Here is a 22,905-nt window from a genome sequence, read left to right on the forward strand (position 1 = left end):
GCTCTGAATGCAATGCAACACAGATCTGTGTGAGAAACTAAGGGAACTAGATGCTCTGAATGCAATGCAACACAGATCTGTGTGAGAAACTAAGGGAACTAGGTGCTCTGAATGCAATGCAACACAGATCTGTGTGAGAAACTAAGGGAACTAGGTGCTCTGAATGCATACGACACGTGCAATAGAGTAAGTGAGAGTCATGTGGAACCCATCTGCTGAGATAATAACAATTAAGCATTTGATCCTCGGATACAGCATATAGCCGTCTTGGCTTTCACATGGGGTAAAAGCATTCTTTCATACGGACACATGTCAAAAATCAACAGCCTAGCTGTTTCCTGTACAGAGTGAACGTTTTGCTGAATATTTTTATTGACTGACAAAGGTGTCAGCCTCTAGGAATTATTCACAGCAGCAGCAAAACTCACAATTTGTACAGGAACCGGCCATGGGGTTACATTTCCGTATTATGTCCAAGTGGGAATTAAGGTGCTTTGCGCTCGTGTCAAGGCCTTACCGAATATGTAGCGGTGTACATCATGGTTTGCGCCTAAAAGGAGGCTAACTTTAAAGAAATGCAAAAGCAAAATAAAAATAAAAATTTAAACAAGAACAAAAACAAAAAAACATCGGCGGTGTGAAGTATGGACGACTCGGTCATTCCCAGGGGTGGGCACCTGTCGCATTGTCGCATTTTTTTGCGACAAGGGAAGCCGATTTTGCGATAGGCGAAATTGCGACAAGTTGCGACAGAGTGCTCTTTTTAAATTTGCTATGTGTTTTTTTCCCCAGATCTATTTTAGCTGATTCCAAGGCTACAACAGTGGGTACCAACAGGTGTATGCCCAAGTGTATTGACTGGTATGTTAAGTGTATGTTAAGGGGCAAACAGGCGATTTTCCACAAAAATCAGTGACAAAATCTGCTGCCAGAAACTGGCAATTATCACCCTCAGAATGCACCAGATTGTACCATTTGCTTCCTTTTTTTCAAAAATTTTCCGGGGGGGCATGCCCCCGGACCCCCCTAGCAAACTAGGCGCTTCGCGCCGTCGACTTGGCGCTTCGCGCCAAGTTCTGCTACAAACAATATTACTTTTGCTACAAGCAAAGATATTGTGCCCACCCCTGATTCCTGAAGAGTTTCCATCATTAATTCTCCACCCCCAACCACCCACAGACTTGATTTGTTTAGCATAAGGAGAAACTTTGACTCCAAAGTCCTGTACTGCAGGTAATGACAACGAGTAAGCGAACACAACATGAAATCTTCAATCGTCATATATACTGATTTAAAAACAAAGTGTTCATAGATCTTGCCTTTCGCGCCTGGTGGCGTGTAGGGCAGAAAGTGTTCATGCTTTGTCAAAAACATAGCCTCTGTATACAATATCGCGGGCAATGTTAACAATCATACCATGCCCACTCTTTACCATAACACCCATTTGCACAGAAATCGCGCTCACTGATACAAATATATTTTGGATGCTGCGGTACCGGATAAGCGAGTACAAAACCGATCTCAAAGTCGAGGCGAGAATCTTCGTCGTTGTTTTGTCTTCGTCACAGAAAACATAACTTCTCCAACATGGCGATAAGAATGGCATGCACTAGTTCAACACACAGCTCCCACTGTCAACCAGGCTGTAGGGTCTTGACAGTATTTGAAGTGGCGGGGAAAGCGTAATGTACACAAAATCCCGCACGAATACTGATGTGATGGGTTTACACGATAGTTTACACGAGAACACTGTTGATCTTAAAGCTTGCCAACAAAAACAATATTTCTACATACCTGGGATTATGTATTATATATTGTAAAACCCGATAGTGTTGTGTGCAAGACTGTAGTGAGAAATGAGATCACTAGCTCGGCTTATTATCACACACACTTGTGCAAGCTGTTATTGTTATTGCTGTTACAGAGCTACGGTTTTGCGGTTTTAGAGCTGATGTAACAGCTGATGTGATCGAGTGCTTACATACACCGACCACCTTGCTTATGTTGCACTCATGCAAATCCTGTAGCATGCAAAGCACATGTAAAGGACAAGTTCCTGGTTGGTTTCGTGGAAATCTTGCAACATGCAAAGCAAAGGGAAGAGGTGGGCGGCGGGAGGGGGGAACTGCATTTTTGTTGGGAGGGGGGGGGGGGGTGTCTTTTTGTTAGTTGAGGGCGTAGGCCTATGGAACGCCTGATACGCAATGTCCCCGCGGAATTCCGCGCGGATTTTTGAGCTTTTCTCGTCGTTGATTGGTCAAAAATTCCGGCCGAACTTTTATTGTCCTCGCACAATTCCGCCCGGAATTCCGCCCGGACTTTCGAGCTATTCTCTACTCACTAAAAACATCAGTGGAATGGGAATTTACCGGACACTCATATGTAATTGCTTTGAAATTAAGGGTGATCACTCAAATTCTTCAAAACGCAGGATTACAAATAGCAATGGATGTTGCGCTGTTTATGGTGCAAGATGTGAATGCGATCATTGCCAAGACCCATTTTCATGGGTGCTTGAAGAAGACATTTTCTTGCAGGCAGAATGTGAAATTAAACAGAAAAATACAGATTTTAGACAGATCTGTACGCAATTTTGCTCGCTATATGGGCATCTACTTCTTTAGATACGTACTGAAATCAGCAACTGTCCTACTTCCTTTGCAGACATGAATTGTGTTGTTGTTGTTGTTGTTGTTGTTGTTGTTGCAGACATCAATTGAGTTGTTCTTGTTGTTGTTGGTTTTGTTGTCAGAGATGTATTTTCTGGTTTATTTTTGGCTGGTATGGCATTTTATTCAAGTAAGGGTATGTATATTTGTCATTCGACGAAAAGGCCTTGTCAGACCTTTTTTTGACTTAAAAGAGCGCAAAGGAAGGACAGTTGTTATACATGTGCGGCATCCTTTCAAAGTAGAACTAGAAAGAGTTGTAAAACGACACAAATGACTCATTTCATGCGCCATTCGTTACTCATCAGACTGCTAGATTTTTCCTCAAGACCAAGGTCACAAAGAACAACACTGTTCCGAGAATATCTGCTCGGGCGTCAGAAAATACTGTTACAAATTATATTTCTTTCTTTTTCCAAATTGGGGAGAGGGTGAGGTGGGGGATGAGGCAGCGTTTCAGATGTGCGTGTGTGTGCGTGCGTGTGTGTGTGTGTGTGTGTGTGTGTGTGTGTCACGGTGACGGTGTGTGTGTGTGTGTGTGTGTGTGTGTGTTTATGTGTGTGTGTGTGTTTATAAGTGTGTGTGTGTGTGTGTGTGTGTGTGTGTGTTTATGTGTGTGTTTATAAGTGTGTGTGTGTGTGTGTGTATGTGTGTGTGTGTGTGTGTGTGCGGGCTTCGTCGAAGATTACTTGACCAAAATTTCAACCAATTTGGTTGAAAAATGAGGGCGTGACAGTGCCGCCTCAACTTTCACGAAAAGCCGGATATGACGTAATCAAAGACATTTATCAAAAAAAAATGAAAAAAACGTTCGGGGATTTCATACCCAGGAACTCTCATGTCAAATTTCATAAAGATCGGTCCAGTAGTTTAGTCTGAATCGCTCTACACACACACACAGAGACACACACACACACGCACACACACACGCACATACACCACGACCCTCGTTTCGATTCCGCCTCGATGTTAAAATATTTAGTCAAAACTTGACTAAATATAAAAAGGAAGTGGGTGGGGGAACGAACGAACGAACGACGTTTTATTGTGTGGATGTGTCAGATTAAAATATTCTCAGACTTTTAACATTTGCATTTGTTTTATTTGTTTTTTGTTGCAATTTGTGTGTTGAGCGATGAGGGTTAGGTTGCAAGTACGGTATTTGTGTGCGTGCGCGCGCGCGTGTGTGTGTGTGTGTGTGTGTGTGTGTGTGTATGAGTGTGTGTGAGTGTGTTTGTGTGTGTGTGTAAGTGCGTGCGTGCGTGCGTGCGTGCGTGTGTAAGTGCGCAGTCAGACCTGAATCCGAATCTCGGACACCATGGTTTCTACCTGAGCCAAAAGCTAACTAACTAGATTGTTTTGCACAGTTTAGTTTAAACTCATAAATTAATTAATTAATTCTCCCGTTCGAACAAAAAATCAGTCTTGTTGGTTGTTGTTGTTTGTTGTTTGTTAGTTGTGGTTGTGGTTGTTTGTTGTTGTTGTTGTTGACAATTTTCCCGTTTAATCAAATTAAGCTCATTAAATGTGTGTTCAATCTGGGCAAGGCGGGGTAGATTGTTCCGGTTGGCGGGCCCTGACATCCATTACACTCGCTTTACAAGCCTCGCACGCCACCCGGGTAGACAATCACGAGTAGCTCGGGCGATCTATACTCACCGATCAACGGGCCGGCTCCTGGAATAAAGGTCGATGCAAATTGACAGACACAGACGGATAAGTCCCGCGGAGTGAAAAGCAGTTGTTGGTCGCAACTAGCGAACGTGCTATTTTTTGGCAACCTTTTCAGGTTAAAAATACCCTATTTCTCTGTAATAAAACACCATTCCACGTAGCCACATAGACGTATCATAAACAACAGCCTGACTAGTTTCTTTTGAGAGCGGGAATTGCCTGCGTGCGTGCGTGCGTTCCCGCCTGCCTGCTTGCATGAGGATTGATTGATTGATAGTTGTTGAATTAATACGGATTCTCGGCGTATTAAAACGTCCAGTCATTCTAAACGTATAAATCTAAACAAATAAAGTAACCATAAACAAAATAGACAACAACAGAAAAAGAACTTGGTTGATGACGTTGACCGAGAGCTAAAAGCGTACTTCCAAATCAGTGTTGAATCCTGTCTTATTATTTGTTGACCTACGTCATAAAAAATCATAACTTCGTATGCTCACAGACAAAAATAATTGTTACATAACAAGGACTGAACTAGTTTGATTCGAGTAAGACCACTGGCGCATGGCGTAAATTCAATCGTCATCTTAACACATGAGGAACAAATGGAAAGTCCTCGCTGTTATCCAGATTAGAGACCATCATTATCGCTGAATGCCTCTCAAAACACGCTGCGATCGGGCATCACTGCCTCACAGCAATCATCCGGAAATTGTCAACAGTTTTAACAGGGATAGCAAATCTAAGCCAGTGGCCATACTTGGCAGTACGTGTATCAATCATTTGTCTGTATGCATGCAAAGTCATGATTGTTTTGGATGTAAGTGAAAAAACATATATGACGGGTTTTAAAACTATTTCCAAAACATTGTTTAACATCTGAACAAATACTTGTAACAATCTAAAATGTTACCCGAAGTACGTCTCGTATATATGGACATAGGATCCCGAAAGTTTCAAAGCAATCCACCGGGTCAGTGCTAAAATACAGCGCTTTTTGTCATGGTATCCCTTAAGGGTCCTTGTCTACATTTTTATACCGAAATCGCCATTTGACCATTAAAATGCAGAGTCTATTATCTACAAATATCAACAATACACCCCCTTTCGATCAGGAAAGACAAAGCCAGTGTAGCCGTTTGAAAATTCATTGTAGTATTCCAGCATAGTACTCATAGTAGGATATCCTTATTTGGAAAATGCCAAGCGCAAAACTCCTCTCAAATCCCGTGCATTTCGTGCGTTTATAAAAAAAAGCGTGGACAGCGCTCCAGTGTCAAACTGTTGCTGCACTTGTTTGGGCGTGGCTATAAGCATAGTGACATGAATTTGATTGGTCAGTATTTTTAGGCATGTTCTCAGCAAACAGAAAACAAAATATTGGAAGCGTGAGTCACGCTACCCAAAAATAAAATATTTTTTTACATATATTTTTTTTTCTATAATTTTTTTCCCCAAGGTTCATTCATCATTTGACATAATTTTGTATCGAAATCTAACCATAAGATTATTAAAAAAAAAGCAAAAATGTAGACGACCACCTTTAACATTGACGCAAAATCCTCCGGTTTCGGACCTCTCATACGATCGACATATGCGCTCCATCAGAAGGATTGGCATAACACAAGAAATACGCAATATAGCTAACAAAACAGCGTTTTCTGGATAGATCATTGATATGAATTTCTCTGCGTATGTAAAAGTTGCCAAGTTGTGCCTTTTCTGAAATTTCGTTGATTTTTTTTCATTGGTACGTTTTTGTCAGGTAGATTTTTGGGGTACCGTTATTTGAGCGGCGGTCACGTGACCCCTGTAAAAAAAATCTTTGATCCAATAAAGCGTCGGATAGCTAATTTGAGTGCCTTAAACTGCATAGAAAACTTGTAATGACACGGGAATGAATGCTTAGGGTACGAAAGTTGTTGCAATATTGTTTTGCACAGTTTAGTTTAAACTCATAAATTAAAATCATAAATAAGTTTTACATACAGCAAACCTTTGTTTTTTTCTTCAATTTTTCAATTTATTTTTATAAATAACTCGCTTTTCAATTCAAAAGTTCATGAACTTCTGCGTTGATTAACTGCATGCTTTTAAGGTTCGTGCAGGAAATACATGTACCCGGGCGCCGACACACGCATGGCCGATTTCATTTTAAAGAATACGTTCAAATAACACTTTGGGCGGGCGGGGATGTAGCTCAGTCGGTAGCGCGCTGGATTTGTATCCAGTTGGCCGCTGTCAGCGTGAGTTCGTCCCCACGTTCGGCGAGAGATTATTTCTCAGAGTCAACTTTGTGTGCAGACTCTCCTCGGTGTCCGAACACCCCCGTGTGTACACGCAAGCACAAGACCAAGTGCGCACGAAAAAGATCCTGTAATCCATGTCAGAGTTCGGTGGGTTATAGAAACACGAAAATACCCAGCATGCTTCCTTCGAAAGCGGCGTATGGCTGCCTAAATGGCGGGGTAAAAACAGTCATACACGTAAAAGCCGTGGGAGTTTCAGCCCATGAACGAACAAACACTTTGGGCAGGATTAGTGAACGCCTCTTCAAAAGCCCTGTATGGTCAATTATAGAGTGCATTGCAAGGCTTCACAATATTTTATTCCTGCCCCCTCCCCCCCTCCCTCCCCTCTCTCTCTCTCTCCCTCTCTTTGAAAAAAGTTTTTTTTATTGAGGACGCTATGCATGCCCCGTACACCCAATCACCCTGGGGGTATTACGCTAATCTCTGCCTCTAATTATCAAAGATTATCTGGCTGCATTCTTTTCTGATACTGTGTATTGCGCTAAATGTTGCAAGAAACTATTACAGAAAATATGGAATCATTCTTTTCAAATAGAAATACTAACCGTGTTTAACGCTAAATTCTGCGATTAATCATTTAAGGATATACTGAGTATTTAAGTGCAACTATGAGAAAGATTGCACATCAACAATGCCAACGCACGAACACCGAATCTGTCTTTTTGACCTACCTTCTCTCACGAACTGGCGATTTCACTAATTGTAAAATCCAAGCAAGTGTGTCAAGACTGAAATAAGCGCGAAGACACTGATAAGTTACCACAAGGATCTAAAAACCCTTGGCAATTGTTTATACAATGTACATGGTTGAATTAAAGGGAAGACGGGCGCAATGTACATGGTTGAATGAAAGGGGAGACGGGCGCAATGTACATGGTTGAATGAAAGGGAAGACGGGCGCAATGTACATGGTTGAATGAAAGGGGAGACGGGCGCAATGTACATGGTTGAATGAAAGGGAAGACGGGCGCAATGTACATGGTTGAATGAAAGGGGAGACGGGCGCAATGTACATGGTTGAATGAAAGGGAAGACGGGCGCAATGTACATGGTTGAATGAAAGGGAAGACGGGCGCAATGTACATGGTTGAATGAAAGGGAAGACGGGCGCAATGGACTAGTGGTTAAGACGCCGGCCTCCAAAATGGAAGGTCGTGGGTTTCGAATACCGGCCGCGCCTGGTGGGTTAAGGTTGGAGATTTTTACCGATCTCCCAGGTCAACTGATTAATGTGCAGACCTGCTATTGCCGTATCCGAATCCGTGTATACACGGAAGCACAAGACCAAGTACGCACGGAAAAGATCCTGTAATCCATGTCAGAGTTCGGTTGGTTATAGAAACATGAAAATACTGAATGGCGGGGTAAAATGGTAATACATGTACATGTAAAAGCCGAGGGGGTTTCAGCGCATGAATGGAGAAGAAGAGTGAAAGGGAAAAAGCGAATCTCTCGTCAGTGATGGAATTTTTTGGTTAGTCTGGCAGTTAAAATATAGCATCTCAACAGAGGAGAAAAAAAATGACATGCGCAGCATCGTGTTATACGCCATGAAGATCGATACATCGGCCCTCTTTCCTTTTCTGGCTTTCCTTCCAATACTCTTTGTTTGTGCGCGTGAGAGAGAGAGAGAGAGAGAGAGAGAGAGAGAGAGAGAGAGAGAGAGAGAGAGAGAGAAAGAGAGAAAGAGAGAAAGAGAGAGTGTGTGTGAGTGTGTATGTGTGTGTGTGTGTGTGTGTGTGTGTGTGTGAATGTGTGCGTGTGTCTGGTTGCTTGTGCGTGCATGTACGTGTGAGTGTGTGCGTGTGCACAAGTAATTATTCCGACAAAAGCTTCGTCGCAGATGTTTCAAAACTGAAGCGAGGTCTGTGCATTTACGTTGAAGTCCTTTTCGCAGTCGCAAAGGCTTCATGTGTGTTCGCTATCAGCTGACAGTGACAGGAAGACTACCGGAAACCTGCAGCGGAAAGACATTCTAGACTGTCAGAAGACGAAATCCTTGCAGTCTAAGGAACACGCGTATTTGCTACAATTAAAGGCACAGTAAGCCTCACGTAAACCATCACAGATACTGCCAGGCTTTTACACACAGTACAAACACCCTTTCATTTAAACACTCACCGCTTGAGAACATCCTAGATGCCCTCCGAAAAGAGCGAGCAATTTTCAAAGAATTTATTTTTGCGTGGTTTATCTTACCCCTGAGCCATCGTGAACCCGTGTGATCCAGTTTCCCTTTTTCACAATGCAGTCGTCAGTTAATAATTTGAATGCGACTCGCTGTGAGCTTATCTGCAATAGCACGTTATAATGTACCTCTGACTATGCACGAAACAAACGGCTGTGGTTCACAAGAACTCTCGCGATGGCTTTTGACTGTTCAGAGGAACCGGCAATAGTCATAAACCGTCGTCTGCTTCGAGAACCACGACCTTGCGTGACCCTGCTTCCGGGCGTTTCTTTTTTCAAACTTTCAAAACTTCGAATTGTACTGATCTTGTCTTGATGAAAAGAGAATTCTTTTATGATTTAAGAATGTTTGTGTAACAAGCTGTCAATTTACTATTCATATTTCAAAAGTTAGGTCTAGCGCCAAAACGCACCACGGTCCGATTGTCTCTGACACAATCCGCAAAATTATTTCTTTGAAAATTGCTCGCTCTTTACGTAGGGCACCTAGGATGTTCCCGTTTGGTGAGCGTTCAAATGGAAGGGTGTTTGTACTGTGTGTAGAAGCCTGACAGTATCTGTGATGGTTTACGGGAGGCGCACTGTGCCTTTAACAACAGAACAACGAACAAAAGAATAAATTCTCGCCTCATTACGAAGCTTGAATTTTTCTGTAGTTCAAATTACTACTTAGTTTCAAATAATTATAAGCAAAAGTGCCTCCCTCTCTCTCTCTGTAAAAACTAACACTCGTGCATTGTTGCTCTCACTTTCTTACCATTTTTTTTATTTCTACAAGGACTTGTGTTTACGCTGTACATATTTTTTTTAAAGTTGTTTGATTGATTGATTCATTTATTAAGTGATTGATTGACTGATTGATTGATTGATTGATTGAGTGAGTGAGTGATTTCATGTGGAACAAACTGGGATGCCGACAATATGTAAAAGGTGCAATCCGAATGAGACTGTAACAGACAGCATGTCTCACTAGTTTTCCGCCAAAGACTGTTCTGCAGTGGTTGGTGCAAGTGTCACAATGCACATAACCCCATTAGAAAATCTCAAGAGTGGAAGCTGCTCAAACGATTATACACGTATTTTGATTTTGATGGCTAATATTATCTCCTTTTAGTGGTTTGTTTTATTGTTTGTTTATTTTTGAATGCTGTCTGAATTAAATAAGCTTGGTACTTAGCATCAACAAGCAAAACTCGGTTTGCGCCTTGGCCGTCAAAATACTCAACTCAACTCAAATGTTATTGGCTTCAATTTTCATAGAAGAATTTGTCTTGCGCTTGGGAGGTATAAGATGTACTTCCAGGGTAAGCTAGAGCAGGGTAGACAAATATTGCCCCTTTACACGAGGGACACGTCAGAGGGTCCAGAAACACATTTTTATTAACCGCTGTGGTCGACGATATTTGTTCAGCAAATACCGCTTTTGTATATCGTGTACAGACAGACAAACAAGTCCGAATTCTTTTCAGTCTTCCCTCCACTATCTACCTGTGCGTGTCTTGGCGAAGTTTCACATGAAAGCCGACCGCCCTTGAATAATTATGAGCACAATCCACAGAGCTAAACTAAATAAAAGCAGCTCTAACCGTAGGGCTTAAAGGAATACTATACTAGTGCCACCCCCCCAACACACACACACACACACACACACACAAACACCCAACAACAACAAAGGAACAACAAAACCAACAAAACAAAATCACAACTCAAACAAAAACACACACATACAAAACACACAGGTTACAAATCGCCCCCTAGCGACACAGTCCAGCTTTGGGCTTAAAAATATGTCACCATACACCAGTAATACCTTCATTTGAGTGTTTGAACATCTCTGTTACTGGAATTCTAAACGCTGTGTTTGCATAATCTTTGCAGACTGTAATTTCTCCACGAACTGTCTCTGTTGTCCCTTCATTCACCTCTTTCGTCCCTGAAAATGGATGAAAACTTGCACCCAGTTGCTGGATTACAGATTTGAGAGAAGTTAAATGTATTCGCATTAGTTTGGTCTGATTTCCATCACTGAATAAAAAGTCGGAAGATAGAATCGATACTCTCACGAAGTGTTTGCCCACAAAAAGCGTTCACATATTTACATTGATTAAATTAATTAGTGTGGTTACGGAGCATTTTCGGGTTTATCGTTGCAGGTGAGTTTAAATTTACCGGGGTCAGGCTATCTCCAATTAGGTGGCGGGGCGACCATCCCCAACCCGGCGGGTCCCCAGGTGGCGGATAGGGGGTGTCCCTTAGATATAAGGGATTGCAGCGATATAAGTCGGGCTTGCCCGGACGAATAAGCTGTCCTGGACCAACTGGCGGTGTTCCTATCAGAGCGGGGTGGTTAACAGGTGGCACTGTTGACTAGTAAATACCCTATGTGCTCATACGGGTTCATCACGCGGATAAGAGGCGCGTTAAAACCCCTGCTACCTGTGCTCCCAGGTAAGGTCCCTGACCAGGAGCTAAGGGTGGGGTAACCCCGACAGAAACCTCTAGTGCTGAAGTCGGCGGTACTGAGCGAGACAGCGCACTTTAACGGATCACAGTACCACGCACACCATCGCCATGAATACACGCAGAGACCAAACCAATCGAAATGGTGCTCGCCCTGTGAGGACCCCCCAGGCAGGTGCAGCGCCGGGCTCCGTGCCTCAAAGGAGCCCACCCTCAGCTACTGGAGGTCCCTTCGTCTTGTCCTGTGGAGCCAGGGGACGAGCAAGGATAGCGACTGGCCGAAAACCAAGCAAGGTCAAGGAGACCCCTGACATTAACATAATGCAATGGAATGCAGAAGGGGTCAGCAACAAGAAGGAAGAACTCGTACACTTTCTTCATAAGAACAGTATCAACATCTGCTGCTTACAGGAAACACACCTGCAAGAGGGGAAGCCGTTCAAGATCAGAGGCTACCAGGTGTTTTCAAATGGACGGAAAGGGAGAGCAAAGGGAGGAGTGATGACACTGGTGAGAAACAACATCAACGCCACTGAAGTCAAGAAACTTACAGGCGAAGCTGAGTACATAGAAGTCAAGGTCATTATCCAAGACAGCACATTTAACATCGTCAACTACTATTGCCCCGATGACAAGATGCTGTCCCTTGACACTATCCAGGTCCCAGACAGCGGCTTCCTCATCGCTGGAGACTTCAACAGCCGGTCCCAGAGTTGGGGATACAGCAACATGGACAATAGAGGAGAAGAAGTTGAAGCCTGGCAAGATGAACACCACCTTATCCTTGCAAATGACCCAACTGACACACATACCTTCTACTCGCGCCGCTGGCACACCACCACAACTCCAGACCTGGCCTTCTGCACCGATGACATCCACAGAAAGATCAGCAGAAAGGTAGAAGAACAGCTCGGAGGTAGTGACCATCGCCCAGTCGTCCTTACCATGCGTGCTAAAGCACCAGAACACTCGCAACACCCGCGATGGAACTACAAAAAGGCCCAGTGGGGATTGTTCAGCGTACGCACCAACGAGCTGACAAAGGGCATAGAAGTTACAGATAGGAACATCAACAATGTAGTCAAAGACTTCAACAACAGTATTTCCCAGGCAGCCAAGGAGTGCATACCCAATGGCGCAAGAAAAGACTACACCCCTTATTGGACAAGTGAGCTGCAGAAGGCGCATGATGCTCTGACAGAAGCAAGAAGAGAGGCTGAAACCAACCCCAGCCAGGAGAACAACATCAAGCTCCAAGAAAGAAAAGCAAAGTTCTTGCGAACCAAACTGGAGAGCAAAAGAAGAAGTTGGAGAGAGAAAACAGCAAGCCTCAACATGGAGAAAGACACAACAAAGCTTTGGAAACTGACAAAGGCCCTGAACGACGAAAGCACCAAAGGCCAGAAGATCACCCTGGAAAATGAAGGAAACACTCTTACAGGAAGGGCTGCCGCCAACAATTTTGCAACAGCATATGCAGCAGAAAGTAATACCACCATACCCCAGCACCACCAGAAAGAGATACGACAGGAAGAGAAGGAAAGAACACCAGGAGAAAATGAGGTACCAGACGCAATGCATACTGACATCAGCCTGGCAGAAATGAAGAAGGCCATCAGGAAGTTGAAGAAAAAGAAGTCTCCAGGACCTGACAACATCACAAACGAAATGCTTCAACATCTAGGAAACACCGCGCTTCAGAAGCTACTAGATATTTACAACCTCAGCTGGAAGCAAGGCCAGGTACCGCAGTGCTGGAGAGAAGCCACAATGATTCCCATCCTCAAACGTGGCAAAAACAAAAGCAAAGCCCAAAGCTACCGTCCCATCAGCTTAACAAGTTGTGTCTGTAAGACCATGGAGCGCATCATCAATCAGCGCCTACAACTCTACCTGGAGACACAGAGCATCATTGCCCCAGAGCAAGCTGGCTTCAGACAGTACAGAAGCACAGAAGATCAAACGACCCACCTCTCACAGGTCATAGAGGATGCTTTTCAGGCCAAGAAGGCTGTCCTGGCAGTGTTTATTGATCTACAGAAGGCATTCGACAAGGTCTGGAAGGATGGTCTTCTAGTAAAACTCCTACGGTGTGGCATCAGAGGCAACATGTTCCAGTGGACCAAGTCCTACCTACACAACCGAAGAGCCAGAGTGTCGGTAGATGGTCGCTGTGGCCAGAAGGTGTTACTGAGGCAGGGAGTTCCCCAGGGAGGCGTCCTCTCCCCCTCTTTGTTCATACTCTTCATCAACGACATTGTAGCAGAACTACCAAGAGGTGTCCACGCAGCGCTTTACGCAGACGACCTGGTACTCTGGTGCAGCGAGGAGTATGCAACCACAGCAACATACAGAATACAGATCGCCCTAGAGAGCGTTGCAGCATGGGCTGAAAGCTGGTGCGTAACAATCAACAGGGAGAAGTCAACCGCCACTCTTTTCACACTGTCAACAAAAGCCAAACCTGGAAAACTTACCCTGGGAAATACCACACTAAAGTACGAAGACCAACAGACGTACCTTGGTGTCACCTTTGACAAGAAAATGACCTGGAAACCTCACATCAACCAGGCAGAGGGAAAAGCCAGAAGGAAGCTCAACATCTTAAGGAAACTGGCAGGAACTACATGGGGCGCAACTGACAAGATTCTGAAATCAGTTTACCAAGGTACTGTAAGACCACACCTCGAGTACGGGTCCAACTCTTGGATGACAGCTGCGAAGACGCATCTACAGACCCTGGACAAAGTCCAAAACCAGGCACTTCGACTAATCACAGGTGCCATGAAGACAACACCTATAGTGAAGATGGAAGAAACATCTAGCATCCCACCACTTGCCAAGAGAAGAGAGCAGAAGGCAATGCTTCAGGCCAACAAATTCAGATGCTCACAGAACCACCCAATGAAAGAAAGGCTCCAAACGCTATCATCAGGCAGACTAAAAAGATCAAGCTTTGCTGTGGAGGCCAGAGCACTGAACAGGAAGCACCAAGAAACCCTCCCTAACCAGGTCATTCCCATCTCCTTTTCCCTCGACGCCCCACCTTGGGAAGATACAGAAGAAACTGTCACTGTCCAAACAACAATACCCCACATCAACAACAAAGGTGAACATAGCGACCAAGTCTTGAAAGCCCTGACGTTGGCAACGCTTGAGGAAAGATACCCTGATGATGCCTGGATCCGGGTGTATACGGACGGCTCAGCCACAAATGCCGTCAAAAGTGGAGGAGCTGGGGTCCACATCCAATACCCCGGTGGAGAACGGACGGAGGAGACGCTTCCGACCGGCCTTTACTGCACCAACTACAAGGCAGAGGTATACGCTCTCATTCAGGCAGCACACACCATTGCAACAAGAGCAGACCACAACACAAATGTCGTCTTCCTAACAGACGCCCTCTCTGTGCTGCAAGCCTATAACAGTGACAGTCAACCCTCATTGAAGAAGGCCCTCAACAACATCAAGAGCCTACGGACAGTGCTTCAGTGGATCCCCTCACACTGCGGCATAGAGGGAAATGAGAAAGCCGATGACCTGGCAAAATCCGGTGCAGAAAAAGAACAAGAAGACAACGCCGTGAGCCTTGCCGAGCTAAATACCATCACTAAAGCCCTGTTCCGAACCCCGGCTCAAAAAGACAGCCTTCACCTGCTCTCAAGACCAGAGCAGGTCACCATCTTTAGGCTGCGAACAGGGCACAACAGGCTGAACAAACACCTCCACTCAAAGCTGAAAGTTGTGCCATCCCCGATGTGTCCCTGTGGAGAAGCAGAGCAGGACACCCACCACATCCTACAAGACTGCGGGAACTTCCAGTTGTTGAGAAGGAAGATGTGGCCGGAGCCGACCCCCATCCAGGATAAGCTGTACGGCACGGCGGCGTCCCTGCAGATGACCACTACATTTCTAAATTGGACTGGTCTCCACGTGTAGCGGCAACAAGAAGAAGAAGAAGAAGAAGTTTAAATTTAAAGGCTGCCATATTCGTAGCGTTCATTAATTAATTCATATTGTTTACATGTGCCAATAATGTTATAAAACTGTACCTAAGGGGATATTATAACGATTGGCTGTAGCTTTCGAACACAGAAAAAAATATTGCAGTATTGCAAAGTGGTGTTGATAGTGTCGAATGTAAACAGAACAGTCTCAAACGCCATCTTTGGTTTACGAAACGTCACGAAGTGACGTCAACGGTCTAAAAATAGCCCAAGACTTTGAGAACTGTTGCTAAACAATGCAATAAAGAATTAATTATTTCTCGTAATTGGTAAGGACTTCAAACCTAAAACTTTGCAGGAAGCTTAATTTATACATCTCCGCAACGATGGGAAAAGCCCTGGAAGTAATTAAACTAATTAAATAAGACTATGTCAGCCTTTAAGTCCAGCAAAAGTTTTTTGAACTTCTCAATGTGAAATTTACTAGAAAGCTCCAAAGTGGCGTATTCGCTTCTATGATTATGTACGTGTGCGTGTGTGTTTGTGTGTATATCTATTTCACTGACAAGGATTTTGACATTCGGTCAATATTTAACTTAATGTTTTGTCGAGAGCCGGGAGAAAGGACATTTGACTCATTATGTATGCATGAATTTAAAGTGTGTGGAACACGAATCTCAACAACTGCTGAGCGGATTTTTTTCCTTCAAATTGATCGTTCGTTTGTTTGTGGGTGGTTTTTTTCACAATGAAATACGTCGAAACGCTGAGTCCCACCAAGTTGAGAGTATGTGTGTTGTTTGCGCGCATTTTGACGTAGCTTATTTCCATACCATCTCATATGTGAGACCTTTATTCAGATGCCAGGGTATTTTATGTGGTATTTCTGTCAGCGGCGAAATATTTAATCTCTGCTCTGATCTTGATACTGCTTTGTAAACCGGACAAAAGACGCCGTTTTAATGCTCAGCGAAATGGAACGAAACAGCAATTGTGTATTTTTTTAATATATTTTTTAATTTTTTACTGCAAAAGTAGGTCCACAGCATAGCCATAGCCTTCTTTTTGTGTCTAGCGTGTAGAGCAACCACCATTCCTTGTGAACTCTATTGTTTTCTAAGACCGAGAGAAAGAGTTTGTGGCTGTTTGAGACTGCAATAAAATTACATTGTCGACACAGTTACTGCAAACAACATTGTTTGCTCAATTGAGTCTTTAAAAAGGATATTTCTGTCTATTCTGGCTTCATTCGTTTAGTTTCAACTGGGAACAGTTGAAAGTTACACACTGTTCAATTCCAATTGCTCGTCTACTATGGGGGTCCTTTACGTCCTCACAGATACTAATATCTATTTGGGACATGAAAATAGGTAATGTGTTAGGAGGGGGGAGGGGGAGGGAGGGAAGGAGCGAGGGAGGGAGGATGTCGGAGCGGGTAAGAGTGGTGATAAAAGTTTATTAAAAGATTTCGGTTCGTTTCTTCGTTTCTGTGTATATTGTCTTGAAAAGCGTTTTTGGGGTAGGGTTTGTTTTTTGTTTAAAAGAAAAACGTTTATTTCAAAAAAGAATACTTTTTAAAGAGATAAAAATTTCAGATCCACTTTTAAAAACCAAAGGCTAAAAAAGATGATCCAGCTTTATACAGAGAGAAAATAAGAACCAGTATATACAGTACACACGTCTTGTTATATTTACTTTTTAAAAGGCTATGCCACAGTGACACAACGAACATTCATACACACAAATATGTATATCTTCATTTACTGGCAAGCCAGGCACTCCGCCTACGCCCCGGCCGTCAGCCAATGGCGCAGCTGGCATGGGTGCCTGTGCCAGGAATAACTTAAAAGCTCGGTGAGGCACCGAGTACGAGTAACCTCGCTTTTATAATAGCTGTTTGAAAGAATGTGTCTTCTGTGACTGCTGTTTTCAAGAGATTTAACCTGTTCTATCGCTTTGTTAAAAGACGTGACCTAGTATATGAAAGGTGCTATTCGAAATGACACAAGGTAAAACATGTATATCGTAATAGTATACAATACAATACAATACAATAGGATATAAATAATAAATTAAATGATAGTATAGTACAGTACAGTACAGTACAGTACAGTACAGTACAGTACAGTACAGTACAGTATAGTATAGTACAGTATGGTATAGTATAGTATAATATATTACATAATATAACCCTCAACACAACATCACATTAAAGTTTATTATAGAGCAAGAATGTATGATTGTGATTTACCAAAACAGTGACTTCAATAAATAATTTATTACTATTTTTACATATGATAAGATTGCTGCACATTGAATTACTGATAATATGTGTGCTTGTAACATATAAATACTTATGTGTTTTCACGTGTTACTGTTGATAATCTTTTACTAAACATGTAGGTTTACAATAGTTGACAGACATGTTTAGATGCGCCGAAGACAACTTTCCTATTTAATGCGTCAGTTTTAATGGACAATGAAGTGTTTGTTATTGTTATTTCAAAGCCTTGTTCCTCAAAAACGGGACGCAACCTGGGTCTCTCGCCTGCATTTCACCGATTTTGAAAGAAAACATGAATATATGGTGACTGTGAAAGCCAGGGATATTTGTTAGAAAAGGAGTTTTGTATATATTTCAAAAGGAACAGAATCTCAAGCTCATCAACTGCGCTTGTATTTTTGTATTTGTGTATATCAGTTTGTCTGTTCTTGTGTGGGTTGGAGGATTTGCTGGGGATGGGTAAAGCTCGTCACTTTTGCGTTTCCCTGTTTCAATATTCAATCATGTGCACACAAAATTACACGCTCCAGCTTGCACAGTTAACACGCTTATAACCTCGTGGCAGAATTTGAAAAGTTAAAATTTTCTTTTTCTCCAACGGTACGATTCAAGTTGGTTGATATAGTTGTATGTCCGCTGAAGCTGTCTTTTATTCCGACTTGTATAGGTAAGCCCTCCCGCTAAGAACTTGTGTTGCTTTATGATCAACACTTTTAACGTTTCTGAATGCACGGCGTGTGGCGTTCGTGTGTAAACGTGTGTCTGAATGCAACTCGTGTGAGCTTTTATTACTGTCCCTAGATATTTTTTTTTAAAAGTGTTCCCCTGAACCGGACATTTAAAAACAATTTTTTGTTGTTTTTTTGTTGTTGCCCAATCACTGGTGCAATCATGGTTAGTGTTACAAATGGCAATGCTGTTTTGCTGATTTTTTTTAAAGACGTTTTAAATATTATGATGGTTCGTTGTTCACGTCGCAAAGAAGATTCTCCGAGACCAAAGCCTATATCGTCACAGACATGCGTCAGCTCAGAACCGTCAGTTTTTCACACTCAAATCTCTTGTCCAGCAGTCATCAGGGGCGGATTAGGGGGGGGGTGGTGGTTACAGGGGTTCCAGACCCCCCCCCCCCCTCGGCTGTAAAAAAACAACCTGTTTGTGAATTTTGTTGTTGTTTCTGTCTGTAAAGCCGGGGGAAGTGTTAATTGTTTAATCAGTATCATGTTTGTACAGTTTTAACTGCCACTCCTATGCGACATGTCTTTCTTCTAACCATACTGTATGATGTCGGGAGCAGATATCATGGAAGATAAATTGCCATTGTTTAATACTAACTTTAAAAGAAATAATAAGTGGCTGCTGACACCAGTTGATCATGTTTAAAATCACGGATAAGCCACAAATTGTTTATAAGATAGCGAAAATTCTTCAGCTTCAGGGGGGCTTTGCCCCCAAGATCCCCCAACGGTACCCCACCTCTACCGAACCCTGGACACCAGGTTGTAACACCCCCCCCCCCCCCTCGGGCTTAACGGCTCCGCCCCTGGTCATGGTATGTCATATCTAATATACCAAACAATATTTGTCAGTTTTAAAGCCAGAAGTCTCGTATTTGATCATAGAAAGTCAGAAAAATCTTACCGAATTAATTCAGCGCTTGAAACCTGTTGTGGGGATGGGTAAAGCTCGTCACTTTTGCGTTTCCCCGTTTCAATATTCAATCATGTGCACACAAAATTACACGCTCCAGCTTGCACAGTTAACACGCTAATAACCTCGTGGCAGAATTTGAAAAGTTAAAATTGACGTGATCTGCACCGAATAGATCGAGACTCCAGATGCCAGAAATGTGTTCCGTGAACAATCTCCACATCTGTCTCTTGTCGTGCTCATAATTATCGAGTATTCCAGTAAGCCATCGCACATACAAGTTGATTGAATATTCAACTATTTGACCCCTGAAAAGTCAGGAAATGGTTCATACGGTACCCGGAGACAAATCCTTTAATTTAAATAATGCGATGGAATGCAGCATTTTGGAAAGTAAAAGGGTACTAAGGTGCAATAATTATTCAGATGCATAGATCGATTGTACTTATTTCATTGTAAGTATAAGCGGCGCAGGTGCGTCATCAGTGACATTTGAATAGAATTAATTTCTATGCTTGAATGAACTCGAACAGTGTACAGTGTCTGCTTTCAAGTATTCCAATGAGTTATTGTGCCGATTTGTGAAGATTTACGCAGCAGCTATCAAGTCTTCCAATGAGTTATTGTGCCGATTTGTGAAGATTTACGCAGCAGCTATCATTCTCAGAGTCTCTCTCTCTCTCTCTCTCTCTCTCTCTCTCTCTCTCTCTCTCTCTCTCTCTCTCTCTCTCTCTCTCTCTCTCTCTCTCTCTCTCTCTCTCTCTCTCTCTCTCTCTTAGTCTAGTTCATTTTTTTTTCAGGTAACAGTCTCTGGAACTATCTTCCGACCTTCCTGCGGCAAACTACCAACAGAAAGGTTTTTAAGACAAGATATTCATCTTATCTCATGAAGTCAAAATAAACGTTATTTGTCGCTTAGAAGCTCGTTAAAACCAACAATCGGTGCTTTTAAACAATGTATTACTCTTTTAATTGATTGTAAATGCAGTGTATGTAAATGGGCACGGTGTTTTTAAGCTTTGTTGCGTCAGTGCAATCTACTCTATAATCACACCTGGGAACCCCTGTCTTGCACTTTCAGAAAAATGAGCGGACTCCAAACAGCATTTGAACATCCATGATTGAAATATGCTTCACACGCGTCCGTCGCACCGTTAATTAAGTTGATCAATACATTTAAAACAAATGCTTATTTCAATGTTTACTGACAAAAACTGTAATCATGTGTCAAAATACTGGATCGGCTCCGGGATGCGCTTGTGAAGAAAAGTAGTGTAGGAATTTTTCTCGTCGTATTTTTTTCCACTGACCGTAGGCTGATCGTATTCTAGACAATCATGCGTACAAAATACGGCGAAATCGTATGGGTTCCCAGGTCTGTATGCCCCCCCGGATTTTTTTTTTCAAGGAAACAAAATGCTGCAATCTAGGGCCACCTGAGCTCAGAAACTGTCATTTAATCATCTCTCTCTCTCTTTTTTTCCCCCCTGAAGGGGGGGCCCGGCCCCCCCTAAATTCGCCACTGGTGTGTGTGTGTGTGTGTGTGTGTGTATGTGTGTGTGTGGTTGGTGTGTGTGTGTGTGTGTGTGTGTGTGTGTGTGTGTGTGTGTGTGTGTGTGTGTGTGAGCGTTAATCAGCAACACAGAAAGAGAGTCAATTGTACTGTTAATCATTGATTTATTGCAAATGATAATGCTACATTGTGAAAAAGTTATGGCTTTGGCAGATATTAAATTTACTGTATATATATATCTGTCATTCAACTTGTAAAATCGGGATCTCATTTTTCTCTTTTGACCGACGCGCGATTTTCTTTGCGGAGCAACCGTATTGAAATACAAATACTTACCTTCTGCCGTTATGTAATGTTAAAAGACAAATCTAACGAGATTTTGTAAAAACGCTTTCACTGGTAGCGTTCAGATATTGTCGATTTAAAATCCCACGTATTTTGCCTCTAATGACATCACTGAATATACTTAGTTAAACAGTGGATATAATCAAAGCACATTTCACATGTTAAAAGTGCAAAAAACATACATTACAAAAGCACAGAAAACACCCCCCCCCACCCACCCACCCACCCACATCCCTCCCCCCCCAAAAAAAAGAAGAAAGAAAGAAAGAAATATAAAGACCAAATTTAAGCAGAACGAAACAAAACAAAACAAAACACACAACAACAAATTACAAACAAACAAACAACAACAAAACAGAAAACAGAAAAGAAAAAGAAGAAGAAAACAAAAGGAGAAAAAACAAACATATCTAAGAAACCGAGAGAAAAAAAAAGAAACAAATCAAGTGCATACACAAACTTCAAAGATGAAACAGAATGAAATCGTGGTATTCGCACACAAGTACACATCTTGTGTTTCCTTTAACTTTGATTCTCTCAAAATTAACACCAGAAAGTACGGAACAATAGTATAAACGACACACAGAAACCGGATAGTCCAGCGTTTCGTGTGTTCTGTCTAATATAAATATTGTAGTACCTTTGTTGAGTATAACTTGGATGCCTGCGGCCTTGTATGGAGAACGATACACTCCGTCACACACTTTTCTGTCTGACTGGCAGCTGTCCGGTGGTGGTGCGTTTATATACTTCACATTGTGCAAACCTGTGATGATTTGAAGCATGAATAATTTCGATTTTAAAAGACTGCTTCCGTCATTCCGTTTGCAATGCTGACGTTTCCAGTCTTGGCAATGAATTCGAAGGCGTGTCTTTTCGTTGATTCAAGAACGAAAGGAAAACAGTATTTCTTCCTGTTCTTATAGTGTTTATTTATGTACTTTTATTTTTCATTTTTACAACAGACTAGCTGTATAATTCCACTCACGATGTCGAAGTTGATCCGACAGCTTTGACGGGACAACTCTTTCTGTTAGTTCTATGGGCTTTTTATTCACTTGATAAATTCATTTATTTCCGCCTGTTTATTATCTGTTTGGTCCCGGACACTACATTTTCACGAAGAGGAACAACGAATCAGGCCTCCGTTTGTCACATTCCACGGAATAAAAGAAACTTGAGTTGTTATTCCAAAACAGCACTCTTTTCTGTCAGCCGCGGCGCCTGTCCTGTCCGAGAGCGAGTAAACCACACACTGAGAGGGGTAACTACCCGTCACCTGTATTCCTGCTACCTATTATACTCGTATGTACAGTACAGCACACACTTTCCCCCCCTCCTCTCAGGTGAGCCCGAGATTGTATGACGGAGGTGGCGAGGGCGGAAGGAGAAGGTAACAGGGAGACGGAGGGGGTGGGGGATATAGGGTCCACGCGAGGACGCCAGGTGAAATTCTGGGGTGGGGGTTACAGGAGCTTGCTCAAGTGTTCTGCGTGCAGTGAAGTTTTTGTTACGATCCTGTGAAGAATGTTATACGAAGTAAGCAAAGTTATATCTGCTCGATCCCTGCTTTCACAAGCCTCTTGAGCTAGTACGCAATGCAGCCTTCTTTTGAAGGCCGATGTTGGTGTTGGTTGTTGGTGTTGATGTTGTTGTTGTTGTTGTTGTTGTTGTTGTTGTTGTTGATGATGTTGATGATGTTGTTGTTGTTGTTGATGTTGTTGTTTTTGTTGTTGTTGATGTTGTTGATGATGATGTTGTTGTTGTTGTTGTTGTTGATGTTGTTGTTGTTGATGTTGTTGTTGATGTTGTTGTTGTTGATGTTGTTGTTGATGTTGTTGGTGTTTTTGATGTTGTTGTT

General features: G+C 42.6%; 1 protein-coding gene across 11 annotated transcripts in view; it reads right to left on the reverse strand.

The window, feature by feature from the left end:
• The window catches only part of LOC138959183 (mucin-2-like), an 88,365-nt gene extending 65,976 nt beyond the window's left edge, over positions 1 to 22,389 (reverse strand). For 8 of the 11 annotated variants that reach the window (XR_011453649.1, XM_070330567.1, XM_070330565.1 and 5 more), the window contains exons 1-2: positions 21,685 to 22,389; positions 10,656 to 10,778 (exon numbers count right to left, since the gene is read on the reverse strand). Coding sequence is in view for 7 of the 11 variants with exons in the window: in XM_070330567.1 (XP_070186668.1) it covers positions 10,656 to 10,661 (6 nt within the window). In the remaining 4 variants the exon portion in view is untranslated. Of the gene's footprint in view, positions 1 to 1,496; positions 1,767 to 1,794; positions 1,914 to 10,655; positions 10,779 to 21,684 lie in introns of those variants that run through there. The other 3 variants (XM_070330562.1, XM_070330563.1, XM_070330564.1) reach the window with 3 other exon arrangements.
• Between the last annotated feature and the right edge of the window lie 516 nt (positions 22,390 to 22,905).

This window comes from Littorina saxatilis, linkage group LG2, assembly GCF_037325665.1.
Source record: "Littorina saxatilis isolate snail1 linkage group LG2, US_GU_Lsax_2.0, whole genome shotgun sequence".
Taxonomy (NCBI): Eukaryota; Metazoa; Mollusca; class Gastropoda; order Littorinimorpha; family Littorinidae; genus Littorina; species Littorina saxatilis.